The sequence below is a fragment of the Chaetura pelagica genome, unplaced genomic scaffold (assembly GCF_000747805.2).
Source record: "Chaetura pelagica isolate M959 unplaced genomic scaffold, ChaPel_1.0 scaffold383, whole genome shotgun sequence".
NCBI classification, from domain to species: Eukaryota; Metazoa; Chordata; class Aves; order Apodiformes; family Apodidae; genus Chaetura; species Chaetura pelagica.
Window position 1 is genome coordinate 711323 of NW_009952804.1, and position 15684 is coordinate 727006.

The 15684-nt window shown below is 36.7% G+C and overlaps 1 protein-coding gene across 1 annotated transcript; it reads left to right on the forward strand.

Moving 5' to 3' along the window:
- Positions 1-4425: 4425 nt before the first annotated feature.
- Positions 4426-13103, forward strand: BNIP3L (BCL2/adenovirus E1B 19kDa interacting protein 3-like). Its single transcript, XM_009995007.1, has 5 exons — positions 4426-4619; positions 6365-6437; positions 8007-8110; positions 8901-9050; positions 10266-13103. Exons 1-5 carry the CDS (start codon positions 4453-4455, stop codon positions 10312-10314), a joined length of 543 nt encoding a protein of 180 aa, XP_009993309.1. The 5' UTR covers positions 4426-4452; the 3' UTR covers positions 10315-13103.
- Positions 13104-15684: the final 2581 nt, after the last annotated feature.

Genomic DNA, 15684 nt, shown 5'->3' on the forward strand with positions numbered 1-15684 from the left:
GGCACAAAAACCGGGGTTGAACCCCCGGGGTGCTGTGGGCGGTGGGTGTCCGGGCCGGGCTGCTCCTCCGGGGAGCGCTGAGGCCGCGGGGCTGATGTGAATCACGAGCTGGGGCCGGGGCTCGCTGCGAGCCCAGGAGCAGGTTTGTTTTCTTGGTTAAACTGAGTTGATTCGGTGGCTGGTGTGAACAGCTAAGATGGGGATACAGCAGGGTAGGGGGAGGAGCGTGACTGTGGGAATGAGTTTATTCAGTGGCTGATTCAATACCACTGACGTGAGCTATTTTCCTCTATATCCGGCATCTATGTCAGCTGCTCTGCTGCATCCTTTTGTTCCTAGGATAACACTAGTAAGGCACATCGGTGGTTTTATGCAGGATTTCGTCCTTACTTGGCAGATGCTTTTCCCTCGTTTTAAACAACTGCCTCAGTGTGTCCTTTCATTTGTTCGGACTTATTAAGGGTGCTGCAGTTGGAGAGGTGAATAAATTGCATTAATGATTAACTGTTGCCTTCATGGTTTACAATGAAGTTAAACTGACAACAAAATATAGTGGTTGGTTAATGTCCAGTAATTCAATGGGAATTGTATTAAAGAAGAATAAACTATACCCATTTCATAACACTGCTATTGTCTTATGGTAACACTACATCTTGTGATAACGATGGCAGTTTACAGTAATGTTCACTTGAGGCAAATACATATTTTAGCAAATTATTCAGGGCTGTTAGCCTACTTAAATAACAATTATGCTGTCTTAAAGTTGTGGCATGCCTAGTGCCTAAAACTCACTGCTTACTTTAGAAATTGCAATCTAAAGTACTTCTGAATTTTATTATTTTGGTTTTGTTTCCTGATAGTAAGTTAACTTACTCTGTGAGATGTGTTAATCTTCTGTAAGGTAGAAGCAACAACAGATGAGTGCTCTGTAAGCCTGTGCTGGATCTGCCCACATAGATCTTGCTGCTGGATCAGCACGTAGAGGCTTAGTAAAATCAATGTGATTACTGAAGGTGGTGAACACAAGGTATGAGAGGAAGTGTTTGATAGTCTGTGCTCTGTGAACAAAACAAATGCAGCCAATCAGCTCCATGGAGGCTTAGTGCTGCTTTCAGATGTTCAGCCACTCCACAATGCTTTGGTGTTATAGGTACATTTTCTGCCATTTATATAAGCTTTATCAGTGAACCTTTTCAGGCTAATGAGCTTAGACATTTATTAATTTTGTTCTGTATGTCATTTGTGCACGTTTAGGGCCTTTCATTCAAAGATCCCTTAGCACTTGAATGGAAGGTCAGATAGACTTGGGATTAACACTGAGAACTGAACCTGTGCTTTGTCAGGTTCACCAAGAAAAAAAAAAGGCTTGTTTGCTCTGGGAATTCTAGATGCTTCCTGCATTTTAATTATTATAAAGTTCTGTTACATATTGACAAAATGAAGAAATCCCACCTTGGTCATGAATCCTTCTAGCTCTGTCATGGAAAATCAGCTTAATAATTACCACTATGGGAACTTGAACAGCTTTCTTTTCTCCTTTCTCTTTTTTGGTGTATATATATATTTATTTTTTTTTTGGTTAATGATGTACTTCATCACATTTCTTAGTTTATTCAAGTTGGCCACAGCTCAGATGTCTTGTGAGCTACTAGTCTGGGGTATTTTTAGGGATATGAAGTGTATATGTGTATATAACATATATATTTCTCTGGTCTCTGCGTGTAGGGTCTCCCTACACCCAAGTGACACAACCGACTGAATAAATAACATGAGACCCCCTCTTCCTCCACACACTTAGCTACTGTTGTTATGGAAAAAGCATGTAATTAAAGTCAGTTTATTCTCAAATATATTTTTGTGCGTTTTTTCTAAAAAAAGCAGAGAATTCTGTTCCTCTGATCAGAGTCGTTGAAACTATTGGGGCTCTCTGGCTCTCTCTCCCAAACCGGTTGTGACTGCTAGTGGGAGTATGCAGCATGTTTTAGCTTGATGTCAGATTATGCTTCCTTGAATGCATTTGGACTCATTAAAAGTGAGGTCAGATGGAGAACGTGCTGCTTGTCATGTAAACTACTGCTGGGCTTGTTGGCAGTCTTTACTCACAGCTTAATTGGAGTGTTCTTCCCAGAATGGCCACAATGCATTTTAGATAAACAGCAAGTTTGATCAGTCTGGAGTAAATGTTAATAAAGATTTTAATTGCACATAATATTAAGTTCTGTGTAGGTGTGTTTAGCTTTTCTCTGCTGGTGCTTGGTGTCAGAGGAAGGTGTTTGTCTTCTGTTTTTTCCACAGTTTGTCACTGCTGATTTTTTTTTTTTTTTTAATAATAGATGTCTTTGCAGATCCTGAGCACTATAATTCTCCCAATAGATGCTCTCTACTCCAAAATGGTTCTTGGGGAACTTAGAGCTTTCTGACCTATCTATCTTCTAACTGCATTTGCCACGTGCTTTTCTGCAGATGTGGCCTCTTGCTGTAAAGGTGTTGCTACAAGGCAAGTCTACCTTTCTGATGTAGTTCTTACAATGTGGCATTTGGGGTTTGAAATTTAGACAGCAGCAATCATCATAAATCTGAAATAATATGTCCTCTGTCTCATGCTGACCAGTCTGAGCAAGGACTGTCTTTTCCCAGTTAACACTTTGTTTTCTGAAAAGCCCAGTTTATAGTATAGAGTTGGTGCACGTTGTGTGGTAGTGCACAAGAGCTCTGTGCACACCCTAAATTCCTTGTTGGGGAATACAGCTTGGGGAAATCCGACTCTAAACCACCAGGGCTTGAACGAGTGTGATGCTTCCATGGTCGTCAGGATAATGGCTAAGTAATTTATTGGTACTAAGGATAAACTGCTTCAGCCTCACGAAACCAAATTGAAAGTAGGTGAGCTCATTGTGACATACATCCCATCCTGTATTACTTTGCTGTAGTAGTAAGTGCAGGCACTCTAAGGTGCGTTTCGGAAGTCAAGTAATCAGTGTTAAAGTTTAGAACCTGTACAAATAGTGTTTAAAAAGTAGTTTCACCTGTTGCATTAGTATCTTGAGGCTTTCTCTTTTTCTTTTGAATATTTTTACCTCAGTGGTGAAGTTGTCAAAACTTTAAAAAATATGATAAAAATTTAACCAAACACAAAAAAACTGAAAGCACTTACCTTCAGGTGGCATAAATTAAGTGACATGGGAGTTGTGATGACATACACACGTGTGGAATCATTATTTGATCAATAATGGGCAGTAATGTTACATTGAAAACTGCTTTTGAGAAGTTGGAGATCATTCCCCTCGTAATCACAGCTAATAAATTGCTGTATGGTCAAATGATTATTGTTATATATCTTAACAAGAAGGTTTGAATTGCAAATGGACAGGGAATGAATTTAAATACTTGAAACAGATGGAACATGAGAAGCCTGTTCTGTCTTTACTCCTCAGGACATAAAATGGTGTGTTTATGAATTAAGTGTATTTCCAAAACTTATGGATTGGAGCATCTCACTAATAAATATACCATTAAATATTGTTTTGTGTTTAGTTAATACATGTGAAGATGTTTAAAAATAAAAATCCTCATCCTAACTACAGAATGTATGGGCTTTATAGTGGATGTTTTGATTGTTCATGATACACACTTGCTTTTTTGTCAAATCTCAGTGCTCACATGGCTATTCCATAGCTATAATTTAAAAATAAAATTATTTTTGCTTATTATTAGTGAAACCTTTTAATCTAATTGCAGTGAAATGAATGTGAGCATGGTACTTCAGCTGTGTGAGGGGACATAAGGCCTCCCCTCAAGGTTCTGATGGTTTGAACTGTGGCATGACCCGTTTATTAAGGTTATAGTAAGGCAGGAGAGGTGGCAGATGGCATTGAATGGGAGGTGTTTGTTAGAGGGCCAGGGAAAATAACGTCTAATGAGGCCTGAGAATAACAATCTGCTTGATGTATGTAAAAATCAGGGTTTGATTCAAGGCCTTTGGAATTGGAGGGAAGAAGGGGAATGTACAATTGCAGATGGGGAATTGTATAGAAGGGGGCTAGAGGATGAAAATTTTGTGTCAAAAAGGAATGTAGAAGTAGAGCAAGGAAGCAGGCTGACTAGTGTAATTGAGCAATACACAGATAATTGAAGTTTCAAACTGCAGAGAGAAATGTGGCCTATTAAAGTATTAATAGTTGAGGAGACATTTTAGTTAGCCAGCTCTGGAGGAAGGTAGCACCAAACCAGAACTTTCCAGGAGTGTTTTTGTTGATGAAAGAGGAAGGAAGATGTCACTCTTTAGAACATGTTTGTGAGCCTTTTCCCAGCAGCAGTGTATGTTATCTGAATTCACCATGTTAGTGGTTTTTTTTCTGTGTGTAATTGATAACCTTAAGATGGGTTTTAGTTCTGCTGCTGTTAATGAGGTGACGTCTGTCTGGCCTGACAGGTTCCTGGGTGGAGTTACAGATGAACAGCAACGGCAACAGCAACGATAATGGCAATGGGAAAAATGGAGGCCTGGAACATGTCCCCTCATCATCCTCCATCCACAATGGAGACATGGAAAAAATTCTCCTGGACGCCCAGCATGAGTCGGGACAGAGCAGTTCAAGAGGTAGTTCCCACTGTGACAGGTAAAGAGATGTTTGGAGTCCTGTGTGCAACTTACTGCAGTTTTTATCCTGTAGCTATTAATGGAGGGGTAAAACTTGTTCTCAGGCTTCAGTTTGTCATGCTCCAGTATTTGGAATACTTGCTGGCTCATGATAACTGACTTTCCAGTAAGACATCTGACTTGAAAAACAACATTGTTGTACAGAGAACTATGGAATCCAGAAGTGGGAAGGTCACATCAATACTGCAGTTAAACTTCACCGTGTCATATATCACATATGATATAAAAAAGCCTGATTTTACTGGTGCATTTGTTACAGTGTTATATACATGTGCTTTCTTTTTTCAAGCATCATAAAATATATTAGTGGGCTTACCAGAAAAAAAGGTTATCAGAATTCGTGCTCCTTACTTTCAGTATTCCTCTTTTTTCGTATGAAGGCAAAATATTTCTTACCTAAGAATGTAGTTTTGTGAGGCACATATGAGAATTATGCTGTTATTATTATTCTTATTATACCTTTTTTCTGGAAAGTTTTGGGGCAGTTTTGAAAATCCTTGAGCTATTTTTCTATGCATAAATTTTAGCTGCTCGTGCTCCTCCTTTTGCTGGATGAATGCTGTCTTAGTTGTCAGGCCTACTGTGTAGCTTATATGCGGTGGTTGATCAGATATAAAAGCTATTTAAAATTAGTGAGGCCTGATTTAATTACTGAATGTAGTAGACTGTTTGGAAAGAATCCATATGAGCGTTTCAGATAGATTGTTTACATTTATGGAAAACAAAATTTTACATCTGTGTTGCTAAGAAACTAGCTGTCAGTTGTTCTTTCCAGTCCTACCAGAAATGTTTGCTAGATTGTGATTGTATAGGTTTGGTTTTTTTCTTTTACTAGGATAGGATTTTTTCAATCATTACTCATGTATGAATGAGACTATTTTCCTTTTTTTTTTTTTTTTTTTTTTTTTTTTCCCAACTTAATTTTTCACTTGGTAACTTTTTGGTCATTCCTTTCCCTTTTTGGCATTTGTAGTAAGATACAAAAAAGGGGAAATACTTTGATATTAAGCATTCTTTTCTAAAAGTTCTAAACAGCGTGTTGCTCTTTAAGTGTGGTGTTTTGGGTTCTTTTTGGATGTTTCTAAAATACCCTTTTTTCATGAAAGCCTATGTCGGGTTAAAAGATGCCTGTGGAGTTTTAATGAGAGGCACCTATACTGATGCGTGTCACAGTATTTTGTATTGTTCCTGACTTAGATTCTCTAGTGTTTCCTTGATTGAGGTGCAATAGTTGATTACTTTCTTGAGTAGATTACCAAATTTTAAACATTCAAAGTGAGGCTAGCAACAGGAATATGAGTTCTTGCCAAGCATTAAAAAGTGTTGTAGTGTGTAATGTTTCTGCTTGTAATGATACAAAAAGAGGTATAATTCACAATTATTAAATATTATCTAAAAGAAGGATGGGATCTATATCTTTTCTGTAGCAGTGGAAGTTTTGGGCAATGCTTCCTTTGCTTCAGTGGAAGGATGGTCAAACCTGTTGTGAAAGGTAGGATTATAAAAGGGAAAAAAATTGAAAAGATGAGGGGTTTTGGAAAACTTTCTGGTGCTGATATTTGTGATCTGTAGTGTAGACTAACTCATCTGAATAGTCTGTAGAAGTGCACGTGGGAATGATTCAGCTGAGATGCTGTTTACACTACTGATTCTGTCGGTGACAATGTAGTATGACAAAATGACATGAAATCCCTTTCTCTTTAGCCCTTCACCTCAAGAAGATGGACAGATAACTTTTGATGTGGAAATGCACACAAGTAAAGACAGTAGTTCTCAGGTATTTTCTTCATTAACCTTTAAGAGGCTAACTTTTTTAAAAGTATATTGTAAAGTTTTGGAAATTTTGTATAGATTATATATTTGTGAATACTGGGAGTACTTGAAGTGTAGAGCAACCTGTGTCTTGTCAAATAGTCTAAAATGTTAAGTATTTTACCTGTCAAAATTGCATAGAACTTGCTTTCTAGCATTTTTTTTTGTTCTGAGGCCCTGAACTTGACTGTTACCTGCAGTACAAACAAATGAATTATATAAACCTTATTTATTCAGAATTTGGAGATGTCCCTTTGTCATTTTGCTAAGGCTGTTAACTTGTCTCATACTTAGTTCTTGCTGGTTTTTACTCTTATTCTAGGCTTAGATTCTGTAATAAATGAAATTGGACTTGTAGAAATTAATACTTTTGGAGTGATGGGGAAAATGAGGTCTCATATCTAAAGCTGAGACATGCCCTCTTGAGTGGCAGTCATATTACTGTTTAACACCCTGCTTCCACTGTGTGTGTCAAACCTGTTTTGTTTATGAAATGTTTGTATTTCTGCACAAGATTTCACGGTGTTCACTTTATTGCTCTACAGATTGTCAGCTCACATGATAATGAGTAATCTCCATAACACAAACTGAGAGGAGGCTAATGCTGAACTCTTAGTTTGATTATTTAATAGAATTTGCTGTCTTCAGCAGTATAAATAAAAAGCATTCCTGGAAGCATGAAACCTTGCATTTAATTTTGTCAAAGACCTGACTGAACAGTAGGCTTGCAGTGGTTCTGCCCTACAGAGCCAGAACAGCTGAATGAAGTTGTGGCTTAGATCTGCCATCTCACTTTTGTCACTGTCATATTTGATCAATTCTGCTTTTGGCAAGGTTCCCACTGTAATGTTGTAAGTGCTTATTTTACTAAGGGTCACTCAGGAAATTGTTTCAATACTAAGGAGGAGTTTGTACCAAAGCCCATGAGTTTATTAGTCTTTCTGGTGATTTTTTTTTTTTCTTGTATAGTAACATTTGCATCTCATGATGTAATATCTTTGGATCAAGACAATTGTAGTGAGTGCTTGCCTTTTCCTGCTGCATCTAGGACTCACTAATTCCAAGTAATATAAATTTTAAATTCCTAATAACACCTTAAAAAAGTCAAAATACTGTTTTTGAAACCTTTTTATCTGGTGTTCAGGTTCTGAATGCTTTAAATTGGATTCCATCATTTAAAGTTTTTGCCATTTGTAAAAACTTAATTTAGTATTTGTTGCATACTGCTGGTTTATTACATTTAGGGTTAAAAAACTCTTTTTATTTGATAGGTTGTAAAAACAGACCCAAACAAAGAATTTGCAATGATGTGGAAGTTCTGGACATAGTAATAAAATTTGTGGTATGCTGACTTCTTTAGATTCTTCTGATAGCATAGAAAATCCCTTCGAAATAATCAGTAGTCCAAGAACCTTTGCTTGTTTATCAGGTGCCACCATTTGGTGCTTATCTTTTTACCACTGTTGTCGCTCTCAGTTTAACACCATGAGGAGCTAATTGAGTGTTTCAAGGCTTGTCCCATGTATATTTTCAGTCTGAAGAAGAAGCAGTAGAAGGAGAGAAAGAGTTGGAAGTTCTGAAGAGAAGCGCTGACTGGGTGTCAGACTGGTCAAGTAGGCCTGAAAACATTCCTCCCAAGTAAGTGAAACTGTTTGGTTTTATTTTAATGAATATTCTTTTACATGAAGGAGTGAAGCAGCTTAAATCACAATTGCTTGAAATTATTCCGGGTCTCCGAATAAGATAATCTTAGAAAAATACGGTTTTCTCTTTGGGGAGGCTACAAAAAGTAAAAAAAATCAAAATATGAAAATCTCAATAGCAACAGAATCACCTTGTTATTGAAAGTAAGATAAATCCACAGCAAGCTGATTATAAGGTTTCTTGACAAAACTGTAATTATTGGGAGAGCTGGGTACTTGGAGCTGGGATTCATGGGATTTAGTTTTGGCTTATTGAATGGAATAGTGTTGAGCAAGTCTCTTAAATTCTTTGTGCCTTTTTTTCTTTCTATGTAAAATATGTAATGTTCATCCACGGAAGGGGAAACGTTGAGATCCTTGAATACAAAGCATTTTTATTAAAATAGAGGATGCTGTCTAAATCTGGCAGACTTCTGTATCTCTGTTTGGAACAAAAAATGAGGCTCTTGCTAACAAATCACATCCTGAAATTCCCTCTCTCGGACCTACCTCTCTCTTCAGCTCCTGCTCCCTTTGTCTCTATACTGTCTGTGTAAGTGGTCTCTCCACAATACCTCCTATTATTCTCTTTGTTTCCTTACTCCGTGTAAGGGATCTCTTGCTTTGATCTCTAGTTCTCTGTACTTGTAAATGTTCCTACAGAGATCTGTGCATTTGTGTGCAAAAAATAACAAAGAAACAAAAAAATGTTGTTGAATTTTTCTTCCCTCCCCCTCTTCTTCCAGGGAATTTCATTTCAGACATCCTAAACGTTCAGTGTCTTTAAGTATGAGAAAAAGTGGAGCAATGAAAAAAGGTGGCATTTTTTCTGCAGAATTTCTTAAGGTTTTCATTCCATCTCTGTTCATATCTCATGTTTTGGCTTTGGGACTAGGGTAAGTATTAACCTAATTCTCACTTCAACTTTTGCATCTGGCTTTGCTTTTCAACTTTACTTGTATGTCAGGTACTTGATGAAAAGGGCTTTATGTAGAATAAATAGAGTATTGTTGTACCTTGTTCAAGGTAGACTTGGTGCACTTTTTGAAATGCAAGAAAACTCTGCAGCAATTAAAACTTTGCAGCCATTAGTAGATTTTATTTCTAGAATAGATCAAGTTTGTTATATTGAAAATGAAATAATGAATTTGCAAATAACCTTTGCAATTATAACGTGCCGTTTGATTATCCACATCTACTTAAATAAAAAAGGGAAAGGAAGAACAGAATAGGGGGAAAACTGCTGTAAGTTTTTTTAACCATTCCAAGAAATACATTGTACAAATAACGTTGCAGAAGGTCTCCGTGTATGGTACCTACTCTGTAATTTTCAGCAGCTAATGCTGCAGTTGTGTGATATTACTGCAAGTCAAGGTTTGAATACTTAAGGAAAGATGCATGAAATACTGTGTCCTGCAATATCAGCTACACTCTGCTTAGCAATGTTTGTGTTGTCTGTATAATCCAACATAATCCCTGAGCTTGCTTAAGTCTTTACCTTATCTTTATCCATCTTAAGTTCTGTGCTGGGGGCAGAGGCAAGTACTCAAAATATGTTTTTATTTAGCTTCATATTTGTTGCTGGGGGTGTAGTTGAAGTGTCTCTTCAGATTCTTCTCAACTGTCAAATAAATTAGGAGGATAGTACATATGAGGATGTATTGTGAGCTATTTGTACTTTAGGAAAATGAAGTATTTCTGCGACCAATTAAATCTTCCCCGGATTTGTTTGTTAGAGGTCAGTGTTTGCGTAGAGCCTCGGTGTTTGAAAGCTCAGCCCCTCCTTTTATAGGCAGCACTTGTGTTTTGCTGCAATAATCTGGGAGTGTTGCTTGGCTGCTCAAGAGCCCCTGTGTCAGATATTCTAACAAACAACACAAAGCTTTTGGGCTGGGGTTTCCAAATGAGCTTGGGGCTGTAAGAAGTCACTTGTACTGAACATGGATAGTATCGGTCCTTCTAGGCTCATCTGAAAATTTCACTCTTTAAGTAATTTTATGTAAGTCCTTGGAAGAAAGACAGAATAGCTGAGTGTGTGAGGTCAGTTTGGAAAACAGGAAGTAATTCTGTGAAATACGATATGCTCCTATGCCTTATACTTTTTATTTCAGCATCTACATTGGAAAACGACTGACCACACCTTCAGCCAGCACTTACTGAAAGACGGAGTGCAAAACCTGGAAATCCACGTGACCTGTGAAGGTGTTACTGTCTCATTTAGTACATTTGACTTGAGACCATTTAAAGCATGACCCTGACATCTCCCTTTCCTTACATATCCAGGTTTTTGATAACTCTGGAATTCAGTATTGTGTTGGAACTCTGTTGAGGTGTTTCGCTATCCACATTCTTTCCCTCTCTCCTCCCACTCCCCTGCCTCTTGGCCTGCAAGACACGTCAGAGTTGCTGAACGGAGTTTACAACTGTCTATATGTTGCAAGGGCTTCTCTCAATGCAAAATGCCACCAGCAAGTTTTAATTTTATCAGTGATGCTGTTGCCTCCTTAGTGCAACCTGACTTAAATTGCAGTTGTGCATGGTATAATTGTTGACTGTGTTACGGTAATAAAATTAACAGTCTCTTTGGAAGAAAATTATTGATTGGAGTGAAAATGAATTCTGCTTTTGAAAAACAAGCTGGTTGTGAAATAAACTAAGAAATTGCTGGCAATAAACACAGTTTAAATCAGCTTTTGGGGGAATTTACTTGGCCCCTTGTTTTGGCTAACATCATTTGATTTGCAGGAGGCAAAGACTGCATAAATTTTAAAGTACGATAACTAAATCCATCAGCATATTTTAATATTAGTTAATTGTTGTAATCTTGTCTTTTCTATGAACTCAGCTCCTTATTCCTTGTAGGAAAACCTGTCTGATGCCTAGAAAATATTAGAAGAAATTGCATTGTTTGCATGTGAAGAAGCTTTTGTTTTCCTCCTGTTTCCTTAAGGGAAAATTTTAAATGTTAAATTTTCCTTTTAAAAGTAGTTTTAAATTAAGGAAAAAACCCCAACAGCTGTAGGTGTAGTTAGGCTCTGTATAAAAGTGTATGATTCTGTTTGTTGTGGAACCATTTACAATGATGATGCTATGGCAGTTTCAGAAGGTAAAGTGTTTGACTTACCTTGAAGGGGAGACAATCTTGCAGGTGTGTAGAGATTCAGGAGTTGTAAAGCTCTGAAATGTCTTAATGCAAATGAGTTTTCAATGTTCCTATCTCTCATTGTTTACTGTACAATCTCCTTTGGGGATACATGGAATCTGAAAGTCACTTGTGATGTCTCATGTTAGATAGACTTCTCACTAATGTTGTTGAACTTTTATCTTAGGGAACATTTAACTTTGTCCTCCTTCAGTGACACTTCTTTTCAAAATGTGAAGCTTTAGTACCAAATTGTTACAAAGCATTGGGACACTCATGTCCTTATTTAGATTTTATTGGATTTCAGAACATGTAGCATGACTCTGAAGGATAGAATACTCTTTTATATATATATGAATATATATAAAAATATGATATAGACTTTAATACTAAGTATTTAGGGAACCAATGCTAATTTTAAGACTAGCAAAAATAGCATTTAAATAAAAACTTTAGTAGGCTGACCTGTAGAAAATGGTAAGAAAATATAGTCAGCCAGTGAAGAGAACAGCTACCTATAATTGTTTGCTTGCATCAGACTTTATAAAATGGATTCTTTGATATAGCAATGGTCGCTTGAAACAGTTGATGCATAGAAGCTAAATCCCAATTGAGGTTTGAGTTAAAAGAACTTAACTTAGCTCCCAGGAAGTAAAAGAAGTTAAGTATAAATCCACTGCTCAACTATTTATTTTTATTCTCTACTTCTGGATGCTGTTAGAGAATGCTTACAGGGTGAAAGGGCAGTCCAACAAAAAAAAACCTGTTGAAAACATCTGCTTTTTTTTCTTTCAGTTGGGAATCCTAGTGGCACTTGAGTTGCCAACAACTGCGTATTTGTTTCAAGTGTGGGTATTGGGTTTCACCCAAAGGTGGGGGAGGGAAGGGGGAAGTGGTGAAGGGTGTTTAGATAGTATCAAGTACATCATTTTACAGACCTAAAAACTGAGGGGACAGGGGAAAGGCTGAAACACTTTCAGTTTTAATTACAGCACCTTGTTTTTTATGGAAATTGGAATAGTGGAAAAAATAGGTTTTTACTACATAGGGAGTACTTTTTTCAAAAAAGAAAATAATTACCCCTTTCTTAATTAAAAGGTAATTCTTCCTCAGAATATGTGATAAATAATATTGCAAGCTTGTGGCTAGCGTATCAACACAGCTTATAATGTTTGAAGGAGCCATGAAGTAAAAATTGTGAAAACTACAGATGAGGAATGGATACATGATCACTGTAACACTTGCTTTGATACAATGCAGTATTTATTGATACCCTACTTCGGAGCTTTGGAGGAAAGTCTACAACTTTTAGTTTTACAATGAACAGAAACAGATTGTTGTACAATTTGAAAAGGGGTTTCAACTATTGATAGTTGAAGTTTTGTTAAGATAAATGTTGTTTAAAAAGCTTTATACCTGTTTACAGTTTTGGAAAAAAAAATAAAATAAAATGCAGGCTTCATTTTTCTTACATTCAGTGAAAAACTGGCCTAGAATATTTGTAAATAGGATCAAGAAAAAAAACCACTGCATAAACTCGCACATTAAAAATGCAGCAGGGTAACTGAACTGCAGCAAATGCATTTTACTTACTGTTTTAAAAAGTGAAAGCTGAAGTTTGCTAGAAATTCAAAATTTTTAAATTGACATTTGTTGAAATATTGGAGTTAACTGAGCCAAAGGGATTATGCATTCTTCGTAAATTAGTTAGCACTTTGTAACATTATATACAGTTTACATGTATAAGTTGTAGCTTATAAACATTTTGTGCCATTAAAGCTCTCACAAAACTGCTTGTCTGAAATTACTTCGTGTTGCGCCTCTTTTTCTTTTTTTTATAAGAATACTTTGTATAATGTGTTATGAAAATACTGTGTTCTGGATTCTATAAACACTGAAGCTGCTGTTTATAGACTGGAGTAGTTTTTTGGAAGTTTGCTTGGGGTTTGGTTGTTTGTTGCTTGTTTTGGTTTTTTAGTGACTTGGGATCATCCGCTTCTTTTCCTGAAGCACTTAATAAAACTTTCCATGTTCAGCAGTGTATACCTGTGCCAAGTCCTCCAGCACCTTGTCAAGGAAAACTTTTAAAGCAAAATAATGCAGTGGCATATGGAATGTAAAGTAGAATTGATGAGATTTTGTATAATTGGTCAACTCTTGTACTACTTTTATTTCTCTTCTGTTTCTTCATTCTGTTAAATTTGCAGATTAAAGAATAAGGGACATAAACCCTAGTTGTTAATCTGCCTCCATCTTCTTGGTTCAAGAACACTGTTTTTTTCTAGGAGTATCTTGTAAAAAGTTGATAATTTTATATGTGAAATGTCATTGTTCTGATACTGTTACAGCCCATTTTAGTTACCTAGTGATTCTTATCCATGTTTTTAATGTAAAAATCTAGAACTCTGAAAATCAGGTTGATTCTTTTTTTCTGGAAAATAAGATAAATCAAATTATAAATCCTGCTTTCAGAAAGTTGAGGTGTCTGGGACTTATAGTGAAACTCTGGTTTGAAGTTTTGAATTACTATTGCTTTGGAGGTCGGGGTTTTGGGGGTTTTGAGTGGATTTTTTCTCTGCAGCCAACTGAGATAAACACATTTATTTAGTAGATGTTGCAGGAAAAAAATAAATTATAAGACTTTTGTAGTTGTAATGCAATGTTTTGCAAAATAATAAATCCAAGGTAATATTGCATAAAGCATCGGTATATTTGCACTAGGATTATTCTGGTCTGTGTCACATGTTGATGGAGTTTGAGGACTATGTTTAAGTTTCATTATACTACAAGAGTGCTGAAGTAAAGACTGAAGAGAAGGGAATAATTTGCATACTTAATTTAGAGCAGGGTGGTGATATTGCTTACCTGTTCCACTACAGGCAATGTAGCTAGACAAGTGAGCTTCCCAGTGTCTGGCCTTCCTTTGTGACCAGCTCCAAGGAGTGTGTTTCATATTACATTCTGGGAAAGTTACCTTCTACCTTTACTTAACTACAGGACACCTAGAGGTTTAGCTAAGTTAGCTGTTCACATGAGATGGACATGGGTGAGTTCTGCTTAGACTCTGTTTTCAAGCTTAACTGTATACATAGGAAAATAGGAGAATTTACTTTTAATTCCGTGTTTTAAGCAGGAGTTCTATATAAAAATGCTGTTTATACATTTGTGTGTGTTTGTGTGTACATCCAAAAACTACCTAAAAAGGAGATCTTGATTCTGTGCAAGTGTTTGTAGGGTCTTTGCCTTGTACATGGTTATATATGAAAACTCCTTTGTGTTGTGGGTCTTGAAAATAAAACACTAGGACTCTTGAACTATGCTGTATAGTTCCATCATCACTTTAAAAACAAAGCTAAAACCTTCAGATACTTCCGGAAAAACATCGTGCTGCATCCGGGATCCACATGAAAAAGAAAAAGCTAAATTAATTTCTATTTTGTTAGGTCAGTCTGCGTGTCCTGAGCTGTCTGTCAGCCTGGCCAAGTGCTGCTGACTCAGTCAAACCTCTGCTTGCAGCACTTAAAGCCTGATTAGTCTCGACATTAGGGGGAGAGCAAGTGGTGGTTTTCCATTAAGGAAAGTAAACATGACTTAACTTTTTGAGCTGCTGCCAGAAAATCAAGAGTATGGAAACTAGCATTTTCTATTTTAAACTGGCTTTCTGATAAGCTTGTGGAGTTTGTTTAGAGAGAGTTGTGGGGTTTTTTGTAGGTACAGTTTGTTGTTACAGCCTTTAACTTACATCTTACTCTGGACTGAAGTTTAATTTTCAGTCACTGGATCCCAGGGTGCCTTTCTGTGGTAGATGAAGGAGCCTTTGACTCAGGTGCCTACTACTTACAGACTGTCTCCTAAATAAGTTTGGTAATGAAAATTTATTTTAAGACAAATCTCTGGGAATTTTTCACAGCCTTTTGTTACTGATGTATCTGAATACATACGAGCAATAGAATAATAATGTATAATAATATATATAGAATAATACTATAATAATAATAGAATAAAAATCTTCAATGGAAGATACAACTTCCCTCTCCTTTCCTAAAAAAGAAAAGAAAAAATAAATCCTCATTTACTTAAAAAAATGTTATGTGAGCTTTTGACCAAACAAAATATAAAAGGTGTGTGTGAGGTGTTTCACGTGTGAGCTCTGCTCATTGTTCTTCTGGATTATTTTGTGAACAGGAACAAGCAACTTGGTTGTTCTTCAGGCAGTGAAACAAGCTGTTGTGGGACCATTCTGGCAGATGTGCAGCTGGAACAACGTGCCTCTTCTGCAACTCATTGTTGGTTGAAAATCCGTTTCTTCTGCTTTTCCATTATTCACTGTGAATTTCATTGCTTGGGTGCTTCTGTTCTCATCTTGCTTCATTGCTCTCCTCTTTCCT

Coding starts and splice junctions, on each gene's coding strand:
- BNIP3L (XM_009995007.1), top strand. CDS start 4,453: ATGAACAGCAACGGCAACAGCAACGATAATGGCAATGGGAAAAATGGA. Junction 6,438..8,006: donor GTAAAGACAGTAGTTCTCAG/GTATTTTCTTCA, acceptor GTATATTTTCAG/TCTGAAGAAGAAGCAGTAGA. Junction 8,111..8,900: donor CCTGAAAACATTCCTCCCAA/GTAAGTGAAACT, acceptor CTCTTCTTCCAG/GGAATTTCATTTCAGACATC.